Raw genomic sequence first — 23,500 nt, 5'->3', positions numbered from 1 at the left:
AAGGGGAAAAGATCAACTCCATCATTTGGCACCATGTAGATCATTGTAAGATCACTGGTACACATATAACCAACATAATTGTCAGTTGGGATATGAAGCATCTGAGAGAGTAATGGACCTTTCATTAGAGGGCTTCACAAATTTAGAAACGAACATGAGAGAGACTCCAAGATCCGGTGACGTCAGTACATGGATGCTGCTCAAAACTCTCAAACTTGACATCTTGTTCCCAAGCCCTCAAACATGCACATCTCTCATCACAGCCTTATTATCATAGTGGGTTTGCATTTACAGTCATTTTCCCATCCACATCTTCCAACTTTTCCTTATGCAAAAGTAAATTGTACTTCTTTCCACCAAGTTCGCTCAGCAGAGTGGCATGGCTTACTCAGGGAAGGAGGGGAAAAAAAAAACAAACAACTAAATAACTCCTCCTCACTTACAAGCTGGAATCCAGGATTGAGACTTTTTATAGGAGCTCAAATGGGGCATTTACATCCCCTTGTCGTGTCGTGCAGGCTTCCATGATTTAAAAAAAAAAAAAAAAACATAACAAACAAACAAACAAAAACCCACACCAAACTATACTCCAACAAAAGCTAGACTCCTTTACTAGAGTAGAAAAAGGAAAGGGGAACAAAGCAAAACACAAACCTTTCAAGCATGAAGATGGGCAAGCATGATCAAAACAAAGTTTCAAAATTTTTACTGCTCTGAAGTAGATCAGCCACTTAATCGAAAATATTTCATGAAAATAAAGATTGTACAGCAAAGAAGAATATATTGTTAAAGAAATAACTAAAAACTAAATTAGACTTCGCAACTGATATTAAGTAGCGAAAGCTTCTTCAGATTTGCCAAAGAAAAGTAAGGATTATGATTGCCAGCACCTTTAAAGAAAGGTAGCCCTCAAATTCTAACTTGCATTAGCTTTTAAGAGTGCTGATTGAATTATTTGGCTTTTATTCCCACATTGAATACCAGTTATGCCTATCCATCAGGAAGATGAACAACAGAAATTAAACCCCAAGCCTCAGAGACTGATCCCAGAAACTCAATGCACTGAGGTAAGCAGTGTGGGATGAACTCAGCTGTGCTACTCTAGAAATGCTGATACAGTTATCTCTAGGGCCAGTAGCAAGACTTTCTAATCTTGACAGTCAAACGAGATACGAGGTGATGGAGAAAAAGTACTATATTACACTTATATTTAAGTGGAAGGGTGGCAGCTACAGGCTAATAAGCCCAAAATGAAACCCTTAACTTTGGAAATTCCCATGAGAAAGAAATAAAGACAGTAAATAAAATTGGTTAAACTATCATAATCAAACTAAGTAAAAATGGCTATCCTGGATGAGATTAAACCTCTATACAGCCTATTATCTTGTCTCCAACAGTGACTGAAAACAGATGCTGAAGAGCACTATGAAGATTATTCAATCAAAATAGAGATAGGAAAGTTCTCTGTTTCATCAAATGGAGAGAGATTCTGTCAAATTAACAAGTGGAACAAGACTTTCTTTACTAATGTATCAATATAGAAGTACAGGCAGAGGAAGAAATATCCAAGAGCCACCTGAGCTGAGTTGCAACACTAGCAAAAAAACCCTGGTTGCTAACAAATAAATAAATAAATAAATTCCAAATTTTTACACCAATTGCTACAAAATAATATTCTACTGGGAACAGTACAAAGAAAAGAACAAAAGAACTGGTTATATTTTAAATTGAGTTAGATGAACTCACAAAAAACAGGTCATCTGTCTGCAACATGGAGGTCCTGAATTCAGAGACAGTTTGCTCTTTCCAGTTGTGTATTCTTAAATAAAACATAGGCTGCCATACAGAAAAGTCACAACATTTCCGATAACATCATAAACTAACTTTATGGCTGGAATGTCTTTTACTTCAATTTCATCTTCCATTCATCTTCTAACTGTAAAAACTATCAGGCAAAATTATTTTTTCCTACCATCTGCCTTGCTTAACCATCAGCATCCCTCCTCTTTCTTCCTTTCTTTCCTCCTGCATTTTCTCCAATTTCTTCATTCTATGTCAACAGTTCCAGAACCTGTGACATCTGAGGTTTTACCAAGAGTTAAAAAAAAAAAAAAAAATCATAAATCATTTTTATTCCTACTTTTGATAGTTATGATTTTCTTTACACCTGCAGTGAAAATTACCAGTCTTGTTAGACAAGGCAAGGATGAGCAGCAGAGGCCCAAGAGCAGACTGCAAATCAAGATGACAACACTGTGTCAACATTCATCCACAATGTATTCTTTGGAAAACAACAACACAGAACCATTCTAAAAAGGAAATTGTTAAATTCTGGCTGAAGTTAACACCTTTGCCTTCTCATTTAAGAAAGCAGACTATTAACTTTCACGATTTCTTTCCTGGTAACGTACACACTGCAATGATAGAGGACCACACTATTATATTATCCTGCAAATGCTTCTACTTAGCCTATGAGTCTCTACAGAGCTTTTATAGTTTCATTATTCCACAGACATGGTTCAGAAAACACTAAGGTGATTTGTTCCCCTTTTATGGACTTAAAGAAAATCATTCCTTCAGAGAAATCTCTTTCTACAGAGCTAGAAACAGGCTGTGGTTCCTTAAAAAAGGAAGATGTCTTGTGTATTATCTGCAGCTACTTCCACTAGGGGACATTCATGCATGAATAGAGAATATTATGTAAGACATGTATATACGTCACAGGAGGCAAGTCCTGCAAGTACTCCAGCCACAACAACACAGTGCTCTGTGTATGTTAATCTATCACACATATATTTTGCATCTCAAATAAATGCCATACAAAAATCAGAAGCAGAAGGAAAACAAAGATAAGGGTACTGCTAGAGGAAAAAGACTTCGTGATAAACCTCCCCCTAACCCATACTACTACTAAAATGTTAACAAAATTTTATTGTCACTGTTTGCCTCTCAGGGTTAAATGGTTTCCATTCACAAAAACATTGTACTGTGTTTCCTATATCTGTATTATATGGCACCATGCAGTAGGAAGCATGTGAAGACCCCAAAAACATCTCCTCCCTTGGAAGAAAACCTTAAAGCCACATATACTTGCTACACCTCTATGTTAGAAGAAAGCACAATGCTGATGTCTTGTCCTCTAGTCATACAGGCTCACAAAGTTTAACACAAAGTTCTTCAATGAAAAATTGTACTTAAGTGTTGCAAAACTATAGTTATTGTACAAAAATCAAGGAAACAGTTCAATCTGATTACCATAAAATCCACTTGATGAAGATTCATTTGCTGTATATTAGCATTTATGTAACAGACAACTTTGTTTCATTATGTATAATCCAAGAAACGATGCACAGAAGGAAGACATATCATATCTGTAACTCACAGTGATAACAATGATGCCTCATTCTTGATTAATAAATTAAGCTGAGAAATAATAGATGAACATGGGAAAAGTACTCTGCCTGTAGAAAACATCCAGTTATTAAAACAATAACTTGATTTCTAGAAAACTAAGGCTCAATAATGTTTCAAATTCTCCCTGAGCCTTAACACTCTTTCAAAAGATAGCTATAAAAGAAACCAAAATCTCTTGAAAAGTTGTCATGTAATACTGGGATATATAAAGTGATGTCACTGTCAGAACTGGTTAAAACTAAACAGAAGCATGCTTCATATTTAGCAAATTATCCACAATAGCCACAGAAATACAGATAATTCCTTTCATAATAGGTTATTATTACCTATAACTGACTCCATAACACAAAGCACTGAGTCAAGGTTGTTTACATTTTTCCCAAAGAAAGAATTCATATAGTTATTTTTTCAATTTTAGTATTTTATTTTTTTGTCCTTCATTGACTAATATCTGTGAAACATTCAATTTCAGAAATAATTTATATTCTAAACCAGATGTAAATTTCCAGCAGACTATCAAAATACAGAGAAAATAACTGACTAGGTACATTTAATTTCTGTTGAAAGTATTACAAAAGTGGCCCCCACTTCTAAGGTGGTGTACACTACATAAACTTTGGCTTTGACAGAGCTGATGTTTTTTTTAATTTCCAAGAAACTTGAAGTAGAAATTCATTATGCTAGTCAAGTGTTTATATCCTAGAAACAATATACAGTAGACATTCATTAAGATACAGTAATGTTTTCTGCCTATAATACTTAATATCTTGCAACAAACACTCAGAAAAAGATTCACTAGTGAACAGAAGATCTTAAAAGACTTTTTAATGACTCTTAAGATTTTAGAAGACATTTTTAGATATTTTTAAAGGACATTTCCATCAATTACTTAACATTAAATACAAAATTACCACCTATGTCTAGCTTTAATAAATCTTAGACTATAATTCATGGACATCCAACGAACTCAAGCCTTAGATAAAAGAATTGGAAACTCATCATTTCAATTCATATGCATTGCTGTCTATAAAAGTACTGGGTTTCTAATCTATGTGAAATGAAGAATATGAATCACTTGAATCAGACACCAACTTCACACACACACACACACACAAACACACACACGTATATATCAAATTCCCAAAATGACAGGCCAGTTAATACAAGATGGCACAGCTCTATCATAGTCAAATTAAGTTAATTCAGTGTATGCTACCTTAGAAATATGGGGAAAAAATTCATTCAAGCCACTGTTCTAATTGCATTGTAGTGTCCTCATTTTCACTATATCCTTCAAACCTATCTCAAAGACATCTGAATATTTTCAATGTTTGTTTGTTGTGGGTTGTTTGGGTTTGTTTTTTTTTTTTCTGTATAGTCTTGCTGTTATAATTTGAAGAAATAAATAGATTATGTAAACTCTGTACTAAATAAAAGTTCTCAATCCTCTGCAGTAGATCATTTTTCTCGTTCAGCATCCTCAGCACCTGAAGTACTCTGACGTTTTGTTGTGGAAGTCATCCATCCTTCCCTACTTCAAAGATTACTATTTGTAGCAATACATTGCCTTGGGGCTTGGGGTTCTTTTTGCGCAGCTATATTGTCTCATACATGTTTGTAATACACTACGTTTTCCATTATAGTCACCAAGTTAATTTAAAGCCTCAGCTTAGTTAAATACCCTAATGGTTACACTGTATCACATCAGCAAAGGCTCTACTTGCAAAGGTTTAAGACAACTGATGAAAATAATTAAGAGTTTCCAGGTGATTTAAAGTGCTCACAATCCAACAATTCAAATTCTATGAAATTTTTTTAATAGGCAGAATCAAAAAGCCACCATCTGAAAAACAAGCACACGCAAATCAGTTATCACCAGGTAAGAACAAAAACTAAGAATCACAACCTCCTCATTCTCTTTCCTCAACATAAACCTCACAGTCTGGTCAAACACCAGTTTTCTATAAAGCTTACAGGTTTACCATGCCATCTGTACTTTGATTTCAAGAAACAAAATCATTACTTCAGCAGAGGTACATATGCTCGTATAGTTTCCTAGTCTTAATAAATTAGACAAACTAGCAGACACTTTGTCCATACACAAGATATTTCTTTAACCGAATGCCACAGCTTTACTGAACCCTAAAACTGTCCTATAAAATTACCTATAAGCATATAAGTCAAATATGTCTAGACTGTACTACTTCAGTTACCACAGATAAAACTCAGCAGCACCAGCAGAGACCATCAGCTGTCATAAACTTAGCCCACTCAAATGGTCTCTGCAATCATCAGTAAAAACACCTAGAGAATAAAGTACCATCTAGTTGGTAACTGAAAATAATTTCTTTAAAAGATAGCACAGTAGCATTTTGAGAAAAGATGGAGTGAATTTTAAATACTTTGGATGCTGAAAAGATAGTAAAAGATACTACCAATGCTTCTAGATCCTCCACAGGAGAATCTCCTATTAGCAAGCAGAAGATGCATGAGGAGAACAATTGTGTTACTAAGATGAATGCCAGAGTCACCTGAAATTCTCAAGACCAATCTTAAAACTTTGATGTTGACTTTCCTGAGTCAACACTCAAGAATGGAGAGACAAGCACTCTCATGTTTAACAAGTGAGATGTCACTTTGATAGCTACTAACAGTGAGGTAGATAAAGTGCCAGAAGCACCAGAAACCGTTAAGAGGGAAAAGAGGAAAGGGGCTACGAAAACAAAACAAAAAGCCTCATAGAATGGAGGGATTAGTATGATGCAACAGAAGATGAGAAATCAAAGTGAAAATTGACATCTGCAGAGGTTGGAGCAGAGAGACAAAATTAATCTGAATTATTTACAAAATTAATTTGAGTAATTACACTGGGTTTGCCTGGACAATTTCATTTGGAGGTGGGGAAAAGAATACATCATAATTTCACAGAGGGATGTTACAGGGGAATGGCATTCCTGTAAAAGCAAAAGTTGCAGCCCTCCATTCCCTGTGGCTGCACACACTTATGAACACCAACTTCAAACCCTTCATGTATGCATCTGCTATATTCATACAGGGAATTATACTGCAAATCTGTTATTTATTCTTCTGTTTGAAGGTAAGTAAAATCCAGATTCAGTATCACAGGCAGTGAGAAGTCCATAACCATTTATTACTGCAACTTGAGTGAAAAAGTAGAAAATATGTTTTTCAGCCATTTTAAAATTTTCAGATAAATATTTGTTGTATCATGCTTGTATCATTATGGAATATATACCTGATTTTTTTATTCCATGTCTGCAGTATTGTATGCAGTTCTGGGTTTCCCAATATAAAACAGATATCAGCATACTAGAGCTAGTCCAGCAAAAGGTTGGGAAGATGACTAAAGGGTTAGAGCATCTGTTATATGAGGAGCAGCTGAGAGAACTGGGGCTGTTGAGCCTGGAGAAGAGATGGCTCAGGGGAATCTTAGCCCAATGTGTATAAATATGTGATGGGAAGGAGTAAGTAGACACAGTCAGACTCTTCTCAGTGGTATTAAATGAGAAGTCAACAGACAACAAATTGAAATACAGGCAATTCTACTTAAACACAAGGCAAAACATTTTTACTGTAAGGGTGATTCGACACTGAAACAGGTAGTCCAGAAAGGTTGTAGTGTCAACATGTTTGACAGTATTCCAAGGATAAGATCCTAAGCAACATACTCTAGTTGACTCTTGAATAGGTTGGACAATTTCCAGGGATCCTTTTCAACCTCAGTCTGTGATTCTATATTTAAAAACAAATATATTTGTTCCAAGTGCTTGTCCAATAACTATGGAACTTTCAGTAGTTCATTCAGCTGGACAATTGCTCTCTCACTAGCATGTGCCCCTACAAGAATTAAGAGAACTAACACTACAAAAGTGTTATTTTTGCCCAGTTCTAACAAAATGACAAGAAAAGGCAGAAGGCATATTTAAAAAAAAAAAAAAAAAAAAATCAACTATAAAGCAGGCAAAGAAAGAATTCTACAAGTTTTTCATTATGCTACAGTAAAGAAAAAACAGACTGACCTTGATTTTTCATATTTTCTTACTGATTTTATACAGAAAGGATATGGTTACATGGGTATAAACCAATAAATTATAATGGAAAGCAAGCCCAAACAGCTCATTTGTTATTGTTTTCACTTCGTTTGTTTTTAAAATCTGCAACTTTCAGGCCACATTAGCTGCCTGCTTTAACAGAGTGCCATTTCCAGTAAAGTATAAAATATTATTAGATAGCAAAATTTTGAATATTTTAATAACTTATCTCAATTTCCACTGTTGAATGAAAAGCCCAAATATAGTTTTTGGTTCCACATCAATATCCTGGAGCCCCATGCAGATGGTCTCACATTAAACAAATAATAAACTTGTCACATTATTTTCAGAAATTTTTAATTATCTTCTTCTCTTACAACACAAATTATTACAGTGCAAGTAAGGATGTCTTACCCTGCTTCTACCTTGAAGCTTTTCACTGAAAGAACTGTAAACAGACTGCAATAAGGAGAAGAACATAATATATTATGGGTGAAAGACTGAAATAATTACTGCAGATTTATCACAAAGAAAAAATATCAAATACAAAAAACTGAGAGGTGTTTTACAATGGTAGGATTTTTGACATTACTGACAAATAATCTACAATGAAATCTGGAAATTATTCAACATCAGTGCTCCCAGTCTTCATAATGCAATGTGGCACATGCTGCATGAAACAACGGATGAGTTTGTTAACCTTTAAAGACATATGAACATACTATAATCTTTGCAAAAGCAACAACTAACGGCACTGCTCCTGTTTGGAGGCAAATGCTCTTCACTGCTCCCATCAGCTGTAATACAATAATTTTAAACCCAAGCAAAATGCCAGCGGCTCAGCCACCAAGCCCTCCCACCGCAGTCATTCAACACACGCACAGCCTGACACAGGGAAGAGGCACCGAGAGACCTGCTGGAGGATTTTCTCAGCCCTTCCAGAGTGAAAGCAGACTCTGCTTTTCTTCTTCCCCTGAGCACAATAAGAAAGGGCATTTTGAAGCATTGCAGCTAGCTGCAGCAAGAATGACCACAGTCAATGATGTACACAGCTGGGCATGAGCTGTGAGAGAAGGCATGTGTAGGCTGCAGCCCTCATCACACATATATGGCTAATACAGTAAAGATTTAGTAAAACAAAACGAAATTGAAATTTCAGTGAAATGCTACCTCAAAACCTCTGTCTTGAGAAAACAATGTACATTAGCTGCTATTTACTGCATCTATTAAAAAAAAAAAAAAAAAGAGCCAAAATGCCAAGCCAAAACAAAAAGCTTGTCTACTGGCAGAATAAGACAAAGCCCCATCCACATATAGGTAACTAAGCTAGTGTAAACCAGTCAGGCACAGGTTATGCACCAAGGACAGCAGTCTGTATGCAAAACATTCCTTTGCTTTGCCTGCCTCACAGCAATAACCTCTACTGAAGAAAAAAAAAAAAATGGGGACACCTGAACAGGCTATAGATGAACTGCTTGTAAGGTCACTGACCACTCATTTCACCCACCCTCCACAGACCAGGCATAATACACAGAGAAGACTATGAGCCACCAACATTTTGCATGAATGAAAACTAGAAGAGGACAGTGATGCTCTTCATTAAAATATTGTGAAACAGGCACTATGGACAAGTACATTGGAAACCCAGGGACAATATTTGTACCCTTCCCACAAGAGGAGTACTAATTAGTTGTGTACAAATGCACTGTGAGTAGCAATTTGGCTGGAAGTTTCTTATGGGAAGTGGGAAGGCTACTACAGACCTTTGTCCAGTGTCAGTTATGGGAATAGAAGCATTGGTTTGCTTCCAGAGGATACTGGTAAATCTCTCAAAACTTCAATGATGGTGCTTAACTAAGTGGTTTTTTATGGCACATTCATACACACACATGGCAGCAACTGCTTTCTCTGAATTCTGAAGTTTTAATAAAAATGAGGCAGGAAAAAAACCTAACTTTTGTCACTCTTAAACTTACTTTTGTTCCTACTGAAGTCAATGGAAAATTCTAACGGCAACAGACAGAAGTTCATGCCTCACTACTTTTGTTTTCTGTATCATGGTCAGTAGTGCACAGACTGTCTGAAGTTCAAATTTCAGCACAAAGATATATATTTTCTCTGTGGTACTGTTTTTATTTGAAAACTGAATTTATATATGCTCTATTTAGCTCATGGTTGCACAATGCACATTACTATCACAAGCTTAGTATTGCATAAAAGGAATGAAGTAGCTGACGTGAGTGTTTATAAAAACAAACTAGTTAGCATAAATGGACAGCATGCTTCCCTCTGTCAGGCCTCTTGGTATTAATAAGCAATGTTCTATACATACACCAGTTAACTCTTTTCATTGCGTTACACTATACAAAAAATAACTCTTGGTAGCTTTGGCTACAAATCAGAAGAAGAGCAACCTTACCTTTTATCAGCATTTAAAATGTTGCTGACAACCTTAACACATGGGGGTTTTTTTAAGGTTCACAGTCACCTTTTAGCTCTATTGTCTTTATTGACTCTACTAGCATAAGAATTTTTTCTTAATATATTTGCACTTTTTTGTTGTGTATAACTGTATAAATGCTTCATAGACCACAAGAAATAAAAGGACAGTAAAATTATTATTCAGTTACCTGCAATGACTATTTATGGCCCTGTTTGGACCCCTGGGCAGATCACAATGAAGTTGCTGTGCAGTGCTTCTATTACATAATGAATCATACTCTGCACTTAAAATATACACCCAGGTACAGTTCATGATTTGTCACTAAGGACTGCAACAAGAAATCAGAAAAAAGACTGCTGCTGGAGACATTACTAAGTTTTGGAATAGGCAACGCCATTAGTCATAAAACACCCTGCTCCCAGTGCCTGAACTGGACCACAACCCCAGCTACAGCAATAAAAATCACAAGAAAGCTTCAGTCCCTCTCACATCTCACTGACCAGATCTGCATATGCAGAAAGCATATCCACTGAAGACTCTGAGAGCAAAACTGTTAAGCAGACCAGCATTCAGAATCCACATGTAAGAAACTGATTTCCAACAGTAGGAACTGGTATGTTCTAAAAACTCTCCCTTCAACTGGCACTGCCTAGCAAAAGGAGTGGCAGGCCCTTGACATCTGGAGAGAACCCAGAGGAGGGGAATCAGGAGGAGGCAAAAGAAAATATTAAAATGTTTTGCTATTGTTCTACCTACCCTTAGGTAGTATACAGTATATTCTACACCTGTGCTGTAATAACCCCCACTCCTCACCTTCATGCAGCAATAGAAACCCAAAGCATTTTTTGTATTGGTGTTTGTTTTGCTGTCTGTACATGAGAGATACTGACACATGATTGATTGTCCCTGTGTTAATCCTCTTGGTGGATACAAGCTGCAGCTTCCTAATTCCTGGATAAACCAGCAAGAACCTGAAGTGCCTTGCTGCCATCTGGATTGTTAGCTGAACATAAAACCAAAAATTGAATGGAAAACATTTGTTTTGAAATCATAATATGCTACTGCAGGCCTGATCTAGAAATTAAGACCCTAGAATACATGGCCATCCTCCACTTAAAAGAAAGTTGACTGGCCTGGTTATGGAATCAGGTTGTCTACCCCATGACAAACTTTGCCATGGTGTTTGAGGGGAGTGGGCTTGGCATCTGCTAGTTCCATCATCACTTAGAAAACATTATTTGTTATGCCATGCCCAAATTCTATAGATTACATCCTTATGGAAAATAAACACATCGATTGGATTAGAAAGGATTATACACTCCTGTCAGTAAAACATTTTTGGAGTATTTAAAGCAGATGAGGTAATAGACTACAAAAGACTGGACATTTACTGATGCATGTGCAACGCCTATAAGGGCTTCTGTTTCTCCTGCACCTCCATTTCGGATAATTCTAAACATTGGCAATAGTTACACAGCTGCTTCCTTTTGATAAAAGGCTGAAGCGTATTTAGCCAATTAAAAGCTATGCAAATGTTTCACACATAACTTCCAGGAATTTGTTCTACATGATGACCTTTTATTACTATGAAAAGTATTTATTAAATGATTTAGTTAACATAAACAAGTGCAAGTCTACAGAAATGTGCAACATTATCATAAAAGCAGGGAAGTCTTAAAAATTAATATCAGTATTAAGATTACACTGATCTCCATGCCCTGCTGTCCACAGGTGTGCATGCAAATCCCCTACAATCCCCTCTGAAGTCATCAGAGAATTAGGGCTATATCACGCATTTTACATTCAAAATAGTTTAATTAGCACACATCTTCTGGTTTCCAGTAGTGCTCATCACCTCACTATTTAGGTATCAGACAGAAAAATATAATCTGCAAAGCAAGACTTTATAATAACCCTCTTTCTAGACAGAATCCTGAGCAAAAGGTCTTTTAACCAATCCTCTGGAGGAGCTACAAAGTTAAAGCTGCCTTACCAATTTGATTTCGAAATAGACTGGACTAAAGGAATAGCCAGTGTTACTCAGTCCTCTGGTACCCCTTTGATTTTTCTTTGGAATATTCATCAAATAACAGAAACTCACTTCATATTAAATCCACTCATTTCTTCCAGTACAAAAACACATGCCCACATGCCCAGTACAAAAACACACCCACTTGGTGTTTCTTTTCAGCAAGAAAACAAGAGGCCAAGTCTCTCCTAAATTAAGCGCACCCTACGGAGGCCTAGCCATACATGAGCTTGTTCTCTGGACTTAGCACCACTCCATCCTAACTTGTCTCCTAGTCACCATCCTTCTACATCCTTAGTCATTCGTGATTATCTTACTCTTGCACCCCAGACCAACAAATAAGGGACAAAATATAGACAGATGTTCCACTTCTGAGCCACAATAATTCTTAACATGTACTTGCTCTAATCCACATGATTTAGTGATGTGTTTTTACAGAAAATGTATAAGCTTCATGGTTTGTGCATCTAGACTTAACACCCAATCTTCTCCTCACTCCTCCCTTCCTCTCTTTTAAATACAAAAAATGTTAAAGCATCTGCTACAAGAAAGCTTTGGAATAGAGGACAGATGCAAATACATTAGTGTAAGTAAACTATAACAAGCTAAATGCATCAAGATATACAAATCTTGTACAGCCATGATCCTTACTGTTATAGAACACTTCACTTTGAAGCAATGAAACTATTTTTCAATTTGACAGTACTTTGAACACAAAATCTTGCAAAAGATGCTAGGAGAAGACATCTAGTCTATCTCAACATTTAGCGCTACATTACGTATAATCTAATAAATAAGTAAGTAATTTCTATTTAAGGGTAACAAACAGCTACACATAAGGAGGAAAAAAAAAGTGTTCTAAAATGTCATAGTTTCAATAATACAACTAAATATTATTGTCACTGCACAAAAAAGCCCTCATGCCCTACAAATGTAGCAGAATTGAAGTCTTTTTTGACATAACAGTAATAAAGATGATGAAAGGCTGTCTTCAGAACACTATATTCCTGATTTAAAATAAATAAATAAATAAATAAATTAACAACAGAAAAGGTTGTAGCAAAACAGCTGAACTGCAGCAAACACCCAGTGAATAAAAAGGGTTTTTTCTTCTGGTGTCTCCAGAAGAACACAATTTGTAGTGAAAATGGAAAGTGCAAACTTACATCCTCTAGTCCATCCTCTAGTTCAGGGGTGTCAAACTCATTTTCATCGGGGGCCACATCTGCCTCATGGTTGCATTCAGAGGGCCAAATGTAATTTTAGGACTTTTTAAACGTAACTGCTGCAACTGTGGCTTCTCTAGTTTATCACTTTGCCTGGTCCCACAGTAAGGAGCCACAAATAAAGCACAGGTATACTTCTGTGTGTAATACACCAAACCTGGCTATAGGCTAACTTCCTATATGCTTTCACAAGAGATCTGCCGATGCTTTCTAACACCTACAACCAACCTATGAAAGAGACTGATTCTTAGCTTATAATACCATCAATTTACATTGCAAAAGCATCAAGAGATCTTGTACAGATTTAGTCCAGACTACAAAAGGCAGACAATTAGAGCTACTCAGATGGTAAACTTCTGCAGACTTTTCAAACTAAATGTCATACAAAGTGTACTTAACGTATAATTATAATATTGCAAATAAGTAGATAATTGCATATGCAACCTTTGGTTTTTTGTCAAGAGTATTACAGTTATCATCTTTGAAGACAGAGAAGAGCATTACTCAAAAGTCCATGTTTGGTTATTAAGATTTTAAAGTATTTTGATAAAAAGGTAGTTATTTTCTCAAAACAGATACTCTTGGCAATCCTTTCACCATTCTACAAGTATAGTACTTAACAGTTACAGCACCATTTCTCTGCAACTTGCCTTGTAAATTTCACTCTGTTTGGGGAAAGAGTTCCACACAAGTTCCCCATCAAGCAGAGGTAAATCTAGTCCTCTTTCACAGATGCAGTCAACCAGAACAGACAAGTTTGCTTAGATAAAACATGCCACAGTCAATGATGACATAGGATCTCAACCTACACTGATCTTGTTTGCTCACTAGAGGAAAGCTAGGACTAATTATGTGCAGAGAATGATTTACATTCATGGGACAGATCACAGTACATCCTCTCCAGGTCCTGAAAATGTGCTTTGGCAGCAACAGAAGCCAGTTTACTCTATCAGTCTTTAAAACACTGAAAAAACTGCCATAAAAACAGTATTTATTTCCACTTCAAAATACCTCAAAAAACTACAAAGCATGAAGAGCAGCACATTAAGGCAAAGAAAACTATAGATACATTTTCCAAAAAGGAAAAATCTGGAATTGTGGGTGTCAAAGAAGTCTGACAGCTGTGATTAGTGAGTTGTTTGTTTATATATCTTTCAACATCAGAGGAAGGACTGAGTGAATTTCAGATTGCTTCAATTAGCAAAAGTCTGTTGAATGAAACTTGTTGACAATGTTGTTAAAATAGAAAACTAATATTTGATAGCAAAAACACCCCACAGACTGTTATAAATGTCAAATACAGGATTATAAAGCAATGCACAGAGATTCTGGACTTGAATTTAGGAGCATAATCCAACCATCTGTCGACCAGTTGTGTAGCAAAATAAAGATAACGTGGAAATCTCCAAAAGGACAGCCAAATTATTGTCCTTCAGATACAGCATTTCCCTGTTCATGAACATGCCCGCGGTAATCGTACTCTGCCTGTATATTAACCCAGGGGAGATGACACTGGCCACCGGCAAAAGGAAGATTGCAAAGGCAATCTTGCCAGATAAGGCAAGATAAACACGGCGCTCAGCTCCCGGTGAACCAGCCTGCAGAGGCAGAAGAGACTTTGCCGTGCCGGTGCTGCCAAGCCGGGCAGGAACCCTTCAACCGGGGTGGTGGGTGCGGGGGGTCCGGGACACCCCAGCCCTCACCGGCTGGGAGATGCGAGCCGGGTTGCTGCCTGTGAATATGCGGCTGGACCGTGCAGCCTTAAAGTTAAACACGCTGGAGCGGGAGTGGAGCCGCTCCTGACGCCTCTCCCACCGTCGGGATGCCGGCCCGGTGCAACCCAGAATCAGCCAAGGCTGCGGGTCCCGCCGCTCCGTCAAATGCCCTCCTTATGCGGCGGAGACCCCGCAGGAGAGGCACCCCCGCCTCCCGGGGAAAAAAAAAAGAAAAAAAAAAAAAAAGCACACAACACCTCCGAGGGGTGAGCCGAGGTAGGAAGTCCCCGGGAACAGCCACCTCGCAGCCGTGGCAGCACGACCGGACCCGGAGAAGCACTGCACTCGGGACACGGGGCTCCATCCATGCTGCCCCGTCCCGTTCTCGATCGCCGGGCACCGCAGTGAGGCATAGCCGTCAGCCCCGGGGCACAGCCAGGGACCGCCCGGTGCCTAGCCTGGACACCAGTTGCTCGACCCGCCGAGAAGTGGCTACAGGAGCCTGAGGGCGGCAGTGGAGCCCCGTGGGGGGGAGCAGGGCCCACGGGCGAGTGCTTCTCGACCACCACGGGGCAGACGGAGGATCCGCCCACGCAGCCCTCCGTTTCTCACCTCCTTAAGTTCCTTAGCCACGTCTTTCAGATCTCCCAGGACTAATTCCAAGTCCTCCACGATGATCTTGATCTGCTCCTTCACCTTGGCTTTGGAGGCTGCCGGCGGCCCCTCGGACGGCGACGAGGAGGAGGATGCGGTCCCCTTGGACTGGGCGGACATCCTTCGGGGCAGCCCGGCGCGGCCAGGGGGCACGCAGGTCAGGCGAGCGCGGCGGCTGCCGGCCGCCCGGCCCCCTCCCTCCTGCTCCTGGTGCTGCTGCAGCCGCTGCCGCCGCCGCCGCCTGCCCGCCCGCGCATCCCGCGCCGGGCGCGCTGAGCCGCGCCGCGCTCCGCCGGGCGGCCGCGCTGTGCAGCTGCCATCGGCTCCCAGGAGCGGCGCGGGGACCCGGCTGCAGCCCGCCGTGCGCCGCGCCTGCGCCTCGCCCCGCCCGCGCCACCGCCCGCTCCCGCTCCCGCTTCGGCTCCGGCCGGGGAGACGGGCCGGGGGAGGAGCGCCCGCCGCCCCCGGCATCGCCCCCGCTTGCTCTCCTGGGGGGGCGGGGAAGGCAGGGCGGCTCCTCCGGAAAAGGCGCTTCCCCCCCTCGTCCCTACTCGGCAGCCCGCGGGGCCGGGAGCACGGCGGTGTGTCGCTCTAGAGCCTCCCCGTGATCCCGGGGCATAGTGGCTGGTTGCACCAGCTCTGCCGAAGGAAAACGTTTACCGGCCAAAACAGCCTCCGAAAAGGGAAATCATTTTAGTGGCTGGCTCATTTCAAAATTCCAGTCGAAGCAGATAACAATGGTGCTTGTTTCTGGTCAAAAAAAGTCATAATTGGGAGGTTACACTAGTACGGCTCTGCACTCAAGCATCCTGGCACGCTCAATTTGGACTTCGCTGCTGTGAGGAGGCTATAGGAAGGGCGATATTTTGTAAATGCCACCGAATAGGTAAAAGCACTTGCATGTTTATGCCCACCCCTATGTGGTGCGGTGCAAAAACACAGTGATCAGTAGACCCCCTTCTACCCCTTCTAGTCAAGAAGTAAATGTCGTGCATCTCATCAGATAGAAATAAAAAAGTGCGTGAGTCAGTACAGCATTTATGAATATGCTAGCTAGCTCCTTCTCTGAAGTGGAGGCCAGTGCTGCTCCTGAATACATGCTTTCCCTAGCGTTATGAAGAAATTTATATGTAGGGCAAAAGCAAGAGATTGCTAGATATCACTCACCTCTGGTGGTTTTCCACCTTACTGCAAAAAGGTGGCATTGTTTTAGGTGTTTCTACCTCCTACTAGCTATGAACAGCAAGAAGAGGGCGTGCAGCCAAGCCTGTTTCGAGGATCACACTGCATGGTTGCAACTGGCTTTGATGCTTTAAATGCTTCTGAGAGTTTTGGCAGGCAGAGATGTTTTAACCTAGCTAAAGCAGGAGGGGAAAAGCAGAAACCTGGCCCAGAGCAGTGTGCCTGCACATAGTAAAAATCTCAACTAGTGATGAACAGTTCATCTCTGGGGAGGGTGTGGGACTGAGATACGACTAGACAGAGGCTGACAGCACTTCTTACTCTCTTGGGTTAGGTATAATTATCTTCCCACTTTTTACCACCATAAAACATGCAGTGTTTGGCTGAAATAATTTGTTGGTGGGCATATATTGTAATTTTCTTTTTTTTGCCAAGTGTTTTACAGACCTTTTAAGCAATGTCAATGAGGCCACGATCAAGAAGAGTTCATGTCTTTCCTCTTGACTTTCCTCAAGCGTCAGGGTAGATATTTTTCGTCTCACAAAAGCAAAAGAGCTTTCAACACTGACTTATAAAAACATTCCTGGTGGTTATTTTTGCTTAACTGTTTCTGTATGAGCAATAACATCATGTGATTTTTGAAGCTAGCAAAGTAATACAGTGAGAATTTCCAAACTGCAGTCACCACTAATTAGGAAGAAAGCAGCCCACAAGTTGTTTAGTAAGTTTTAATTAATATGTTTGAATACTATTCCTCAAAGGCGTTGTACAAACAGAAAAAAAACATTTATGAAAAGCTATCAGTGAAATTATCCATGCAGAAGCCTGTACATATCCACTATATAATTAGAGAAAAAAGTCTAGGTTCTGACAGAAATTAAGGATACTGTATAACATACTTAAACACAACATGGTTTAAATAGGTAAGGGGGTGGTTTCTACCACACTTCTGTAGAAATCATCAATGTTATCACAAAATTAATGACATATTTTCTACAGACCTCTACAGATCCTCTAAATTTTGTCTACCCTAATTGACGATTCATGGTTAGACATATTTTTCCTATACAATTGCTGACCTTTTTATTGTCTCTGTATACAGCCTTAGTCACCTCTCACTGTTAAATATTTTTACTTTAAGAAGCGAAAATTGATTCCTGTTCTATCTCATCAGTAAGTTTTGAGTCATGGCAAAACCTTAATCTTGTGGTTATAAAATTCGCAGACTTTTGAAGATATAAATCATGTCCACTTCACCAGTTCCTCCATTTTCACAGCGACATTCTTCGAAGAGCTGTACAAGATTATATAGTTGCTGATATTTTGTATTCATCCAAGTATCTCCTGCTTATCCCTGGAAAAAAAAAAAAAACCTGACAATTTTTCTGAGTGAAGTTCACTGTCCTACTGGTCTTGAAAGGAATTTTATGACTTTAAAAGGTATGTTTTACCTTGCTAAACTATGTCTCAATTGACTAAAAGGTAGTGTCCCACAGCAAAGCTGTCTACTAGTTGTGCTTTTGCTTCTGTCTTTGCAAGTAAATGTTATTTGTCAGTGTGTTATCTGTTTGTTCTTTTTGAAGTCTTTCTATCTGTACCTTCACCAAACCTGAAATGGCTAATGAGGGAAAAGAGGAGTAACTCTTATACTTGAAGTGTGCCTTCTGTAGGCCATTAAGGAGATGCAGGGGATGCACAAGAAGTCTCCTCAGAAATCTTGGAAGATCAAGTTTTTTTGGAAATAAAAGTTTAAGACCTTCAAAGTGCAGTTTACTGATCTTCCACTAACACTTTTTAATCCAGGATAAAGTACCCAAACAAAAACAAATAACAAAATAAATTAATACTTAGTAAAGTAATGTGGCACTCAGCCACACCATTGCCAGCTGTGATTTCATGAAAACTCAAAAGTTGTGTAAGGCTTGCCCTGATCACTGATTGGAAAGGACATCTCTCAAGAAAATCTCTCAAGATGCTGCAAAATTTTGTTTTGATGATTCAGTAGATGGCACTTTTCCTTTTGGAAAAAACTATCCTGTATCTCAGCCCAGTGTTAACATAGAATGAACTGAACACACACCCACACAAAGCAGCGATTTGATCATGCTGTTTTATTTATGCTATTTATTTTATGTGTAAAGTCACAAAGAGAGTTGGAAGGTACACAAGAAATCAGGAGTAATAGTAAAATGTACATGAATCACAGAAATAATCTTTCATGAGGGTCAGCCAGACCAGTCACATGAGAAATACAGAAGTCTAACTATTTTTATATTTAGTCACTTCTCTCATTACCAAAAAAAAAAAAAACCAAACAAAAAAAAAAAAAACAAACAAGAAACTTTCATACTTATTATTGTATGGGAATAGAAACCAAATGAGCACTTTAGCAATTATATATGTAGAACTACATCCCACTTTCCCCAGTTATTAGTATTTCAGATAGAAGAATTAACAATTATTTTGCTGTTGCCCATTGAAAGTATTTTGTTTGGGGTTTGTTTTATCTATCAAGGGTAAAAGTTGATAAATTCTTCTAGGTTAAACAAAACATCTTTAACCTGAATATTCTGATTTATTTTTAAAATTTTCAAACTTTCCAAATGAAGTTAAGGAATTTACTAAACTAAACTAACTGATTTGGGGAATGATAAAATCATTATGTATCCCTTTTTTGAATTTATGAGTTGTCCCTGGCTGGACTTCAGGTGCTACCAAGCCACCCTATCATTCTCCTCCTGAGCTGGACAGGAGAGAGAAAATATAATGAAAGGTTTATGGGTTGAGATAAGGACAGGGCAAGATCACTCACCAATTATCACCAATAGTAAAAGAGGTTCAACTTCAGGAAATCAGTTTAATTTCTTATTGAACAAATCAGAGTAGGATAATGAGAAATAAAACCAAATCTTAAAAACACGGCCATCCCCTCCCCCCTACTTCTTGCAGATCTCAACTTGACTCCTCATTTTCCCTACCTCCTCCCTCTGAGCAGCACATTGGGATGGGGAATTAGGGTTGTGGTCAGTTCATCACGTTGTCTCTGCAGCTCCTTTCTCTTCAGAGGGAGGACTCCTCACACTCTTCCCCTGCTCTAGTGTGGGGTCCCTTCCAGGGGCTGCAGTCCTTCAGGGACAGACTGCTCCAGTGTGAGTCTCCAGCAAACCTGCTCCAGGCTGAGCTCCTCTCTACACGGGGCCACAGTTCCCACCAGGAGCCTACTCCTGTACAGGCTTCCCACAACGTCACAGCCTCCTTCAAGCATCGACCTCCTCCACTGCGGACCTACATAGGCTGCAGGGGACAGCCATCCTCATCGTGGTCTGCACCACAGACTGCAGGGGAATCTCTGCTCCAGCACCTGAAGCACCTTTTCCCCCTCCTTTTCACTGATCTTGGTGTCTCCAGGGCTGTTGCTCTCATTCTCACTCCTCACTATGGTTGCATTTGCACAGGATTTTTTTTCTTGTTAAATATTTTGTCCCAGAGGTGCTATCACCATTGCTGATGGGCTTGGCCTTGGCCAGCGGTGGATGTGTCTTGGAGCATTGCCTCTATTGGGCAGAGGGGAAACTTCTAGCAGCTTCTCACAGTAGCCACCCCTTTAGTCCTTCCTCTACAAAAATCTTGCCGTGCAAACCCAATACATCCCTAAAGTAAATATTGCACATACGAGATAGGGAAGCAGTGAAAAAGTAAATCTGTGTTTTTCTTCCCAAATTACATTGTGGGAGAAATCTTAATTCCACTGCAACAGGCTTGCATATTTGACATGTGCTCATTAAAATATTCATTGAAATCTTCAAAATTAATCATAAGTTAAATAATAGCTATGAATTAAGCTATAGCACAATGCCACTAACTAACATTCTAGGTGTTTGTTTTCGTCTATTATCTTTTCTATGCTGAAAGAATAGTGGGCTAATCTCTTTCCAAAATGCTTCTATAATTTAGGCAAGTATGATGTGTTTTTCTTAATTCCTAAAGAATTCTTTAACAGTTATTCTGAGGACATCACAATAGCTATTTACACTCCAAACTGTAGTTCATTTGGGTAGAGACTGACTCTGCAGTTTAAGGAAAAAATTAAAAGCACTTTCTGAAGTGTTCTATAATTAAATGCCATTTTGTTATTTCACTTCTTTCAAAACCAAGTTATTCCCTTAAAAAGAAACTCAGGATCTCATGAAATAAACTACATAATTCTGAGTTAAGTTGTCTCTTTTCCAAACATTAACTAGCAAATATAATGGAAGTAAGAATTAAGGCAAAGGCACCCTTTCCAAGTTCTTGTCTTAGTTCTCCAACCTTTTTCTTCTTGGTAGTTTTCAAAAAATCAGGCATACCATATGTATGGTATGAAACTAGTCATATTGTGCTTTCAGTCAAGTGAACAATCAACACGTATTTCTTATAAGAATTTACATACCAGTAAAGGTGGTACAGCACTGATTATTCATAGAGAAGAGCTACAAGCATGGAGCTAAGTTTTTAAGAGACTGGACAGACAGCTTAGACTATGTTATTCTCCAGAGCAGAATTTTATGGAATCCAAATCTATTTTTGTTGCATGTCGTTTGTAATATGTATAATCAATGTGACGATAAAAGTTACTTTCCTTGTCTGGCAAATCCTCTCTTGAGTGATACTGTGGAAAAAACAAACAAACAAACACAAACTTTGTTATTTTAGCCTAACTTAAAAAACATATGCAAAAATTTCTCTATTAAATGAGAATAAAATGTCTCTCATGTATAACTCATGTTCAGTTCCATCAATCTGCCCAGGATGGAGCGTCACATTAGTTAACACAGTTCTAAGAATAATCTGTATAATGTCTCTATATTGGAATGCCAACTCCCAAGATTTATTACCACTTCACAGGGAAATAAGGAATACTACCAACATGGAAGTCCTCTTTGAACCACTTGTGTGTTCTATCAGACTTCACTGGTGAGCCGTAAAACAACCATAGCAAATGAACCATCCTTCTTTTTGTGTATTCCCCAGGCACTGATTTGCTTTTTCCTGTCAAATTACTTTTTCCCATCAAAATTGAAGTAGTGATATGTCTCCAAAAATGCCAACAGCTCTGAAAGTAAACAAAAGAAATAATTTCAATAATTTATTTTCTGCAAACTAGTCCTTGAGTACGTAGATAAACAAATGAAGCATATGACTAAAAAATATGAGTATCTGTTATATCTGTGACTTGTTTTAATTCAACAAAAGATTCAGTTTTCAGTGTAAAATTCAACAGAGTGCAACCTTTGGATCTAGCAAGACAGGCAAATAAAACCAAATTCAGCCAGAATACAAGCAGCTAGAGGTGATATGACATTATGAGCTTTGTCTCAGTTACGTGAATTTGGTCCATTCATATTATAAAATGGCTTCTAACATTGTGGAAATCATTCTCTTTGCAGTGCTTTGACTTGACAGCAATTCACTGGATAGGCAAGGAAAAAAAATCTATTACTTTAATACGGGAGAAGAAGAAAACTGACCTATATGCCTATGCATCCTTGAAAGATGCAAAAATGTATTTACTCTCACAGTAAACAGTTCAACAAAACAAATGTTTATTACATCTCTCTTGCAAACGTCCATCAAAATGTTTTTAAAATATAGGAATAATGGGAGATAAACTATATTTTTTCTGTGACAAATACATAATGCATAAGTGCTTGGAAAGAGTAGAAGTTTCTTTTTCAGTCTTCGAAACTGAAAAGCAAACAGGTTGTAGGACAGAAAGGAGAATGATGGCTGAATATGTTTCTGTAGTAATCCTAGAGCAATAATTTATATTTGTAATTTCTTATGCTTGTTTTTCAAAATCAGTTACTGGAAGTTATCTTTAATCTGATTTTACCAAGATTACTTTTTTGTTTACTGGCTAACTGTCTGCTAACAAATAGGTGCCTTTTTTTTTTTCCCTAAGGAGCTATTGATTGTTGTCAGATGCAAAGTATTTCCTGTGAAAGAATAACCTTTACCACTGCATTCACTTCGGTATTATGTTATTGCAAACATCTGGAGCACACAAGAAAAACACTGTCTGGATTTTTTCCTCAAGCACCTCAATTGGAATAGTCTGTGCAAGATAAATGCCAGATTATATGAGTAACCCAAATATAGAAAAGGACTGCAGTACAGTAGCAAGAATACAAAGGTGAAAAAGTGCAATTCTCTGACTTGCAGGCCTGCAGTGGGTTTATACAGCCTCTATCTCAAATCCCATGCTATCTACTGCAATTAAAAAACTATTTTTTTGTGTCATACACTGTAGAGCAAAGGTGAACATCCCTGCATGCAAGGCTTTCATTTTAGATTGATGAATTATCTATTGACAGGCAATGAATCTCTGCCACTTCCTCCCCTGCTCTCCAGATTCAAATTACATTAAAAGCCATGGTATAAACTAAGAGAAAGAAGCCAGGAGCATAAATAGAGAGGATCCATTACTGAAAGATGAACATACGACTGGATTGTGTGAGTGCCAAGTAGTCCCTTGAGATACTAACTGTTCTCCAAGTGATGGCATGAGAAAAGGCTGGGTCTATCCATGCCTCGCTGAACTGGGCTCATAAAGTTACAGACCCAAGCACCCAGGAGAATCAGTCAGAATCTTCTGTTCACAGAGAAGCATTCCCATATTCCACTCCTAAATGCAGGTAATCATAATTGATTATTCAGTAGTCACTAATTATTATATAGTGGTTTTGTTCTCTCTTACTAATTTGGATATTAATGTTGTTCCACTATCCTTTTTTGGGGTTTTTTTT

General features: G+C 38.7%; 1 protein-coding gene across 1 annotated transcript in view; it reads right to left on the bottom strand.

The window, feature by feature from the left end:
- The window catches only part of PRR16 (proline rich 16), a gene marked incomplete at both ends in the record, with an annotated part of 101,426 nt that extends 85,773 nt beyond the window's left edge, over positions 1 to 15,653 (bottom strand). The window contains one exon of the mRNA XM_080362785.1: positions 15,492 to 15,653. Within this exon, the coding sequence (XP_080218911.1) occupies positions 15,492 to 15,653 (162 nt within the window). The remainder of the gene's footprint in view (positions 1 to 15,491) is intronic.
- Between the last annotated feature and the right edge of the window lie 7,847 nt (positions 15,654 to 23,500).

The sequence above is a fragment of the Nesoenas mayeri genome (genome assembly GCF_963082525.1).
Source record: "Nesoenas mayeri genome assembly, chromosome: Z".
Classification (NCBI taxonomy): Eukaryota; Metazoa; Chordata; class Aves; order Columbiformes; family Columbidae; genus Nesoenas; species Nesoenas mayeri.
Note: the sequence above shows the minus strand (reverse complement) of the source record. Positions and strands in the feature narration are given on the sequence as shown.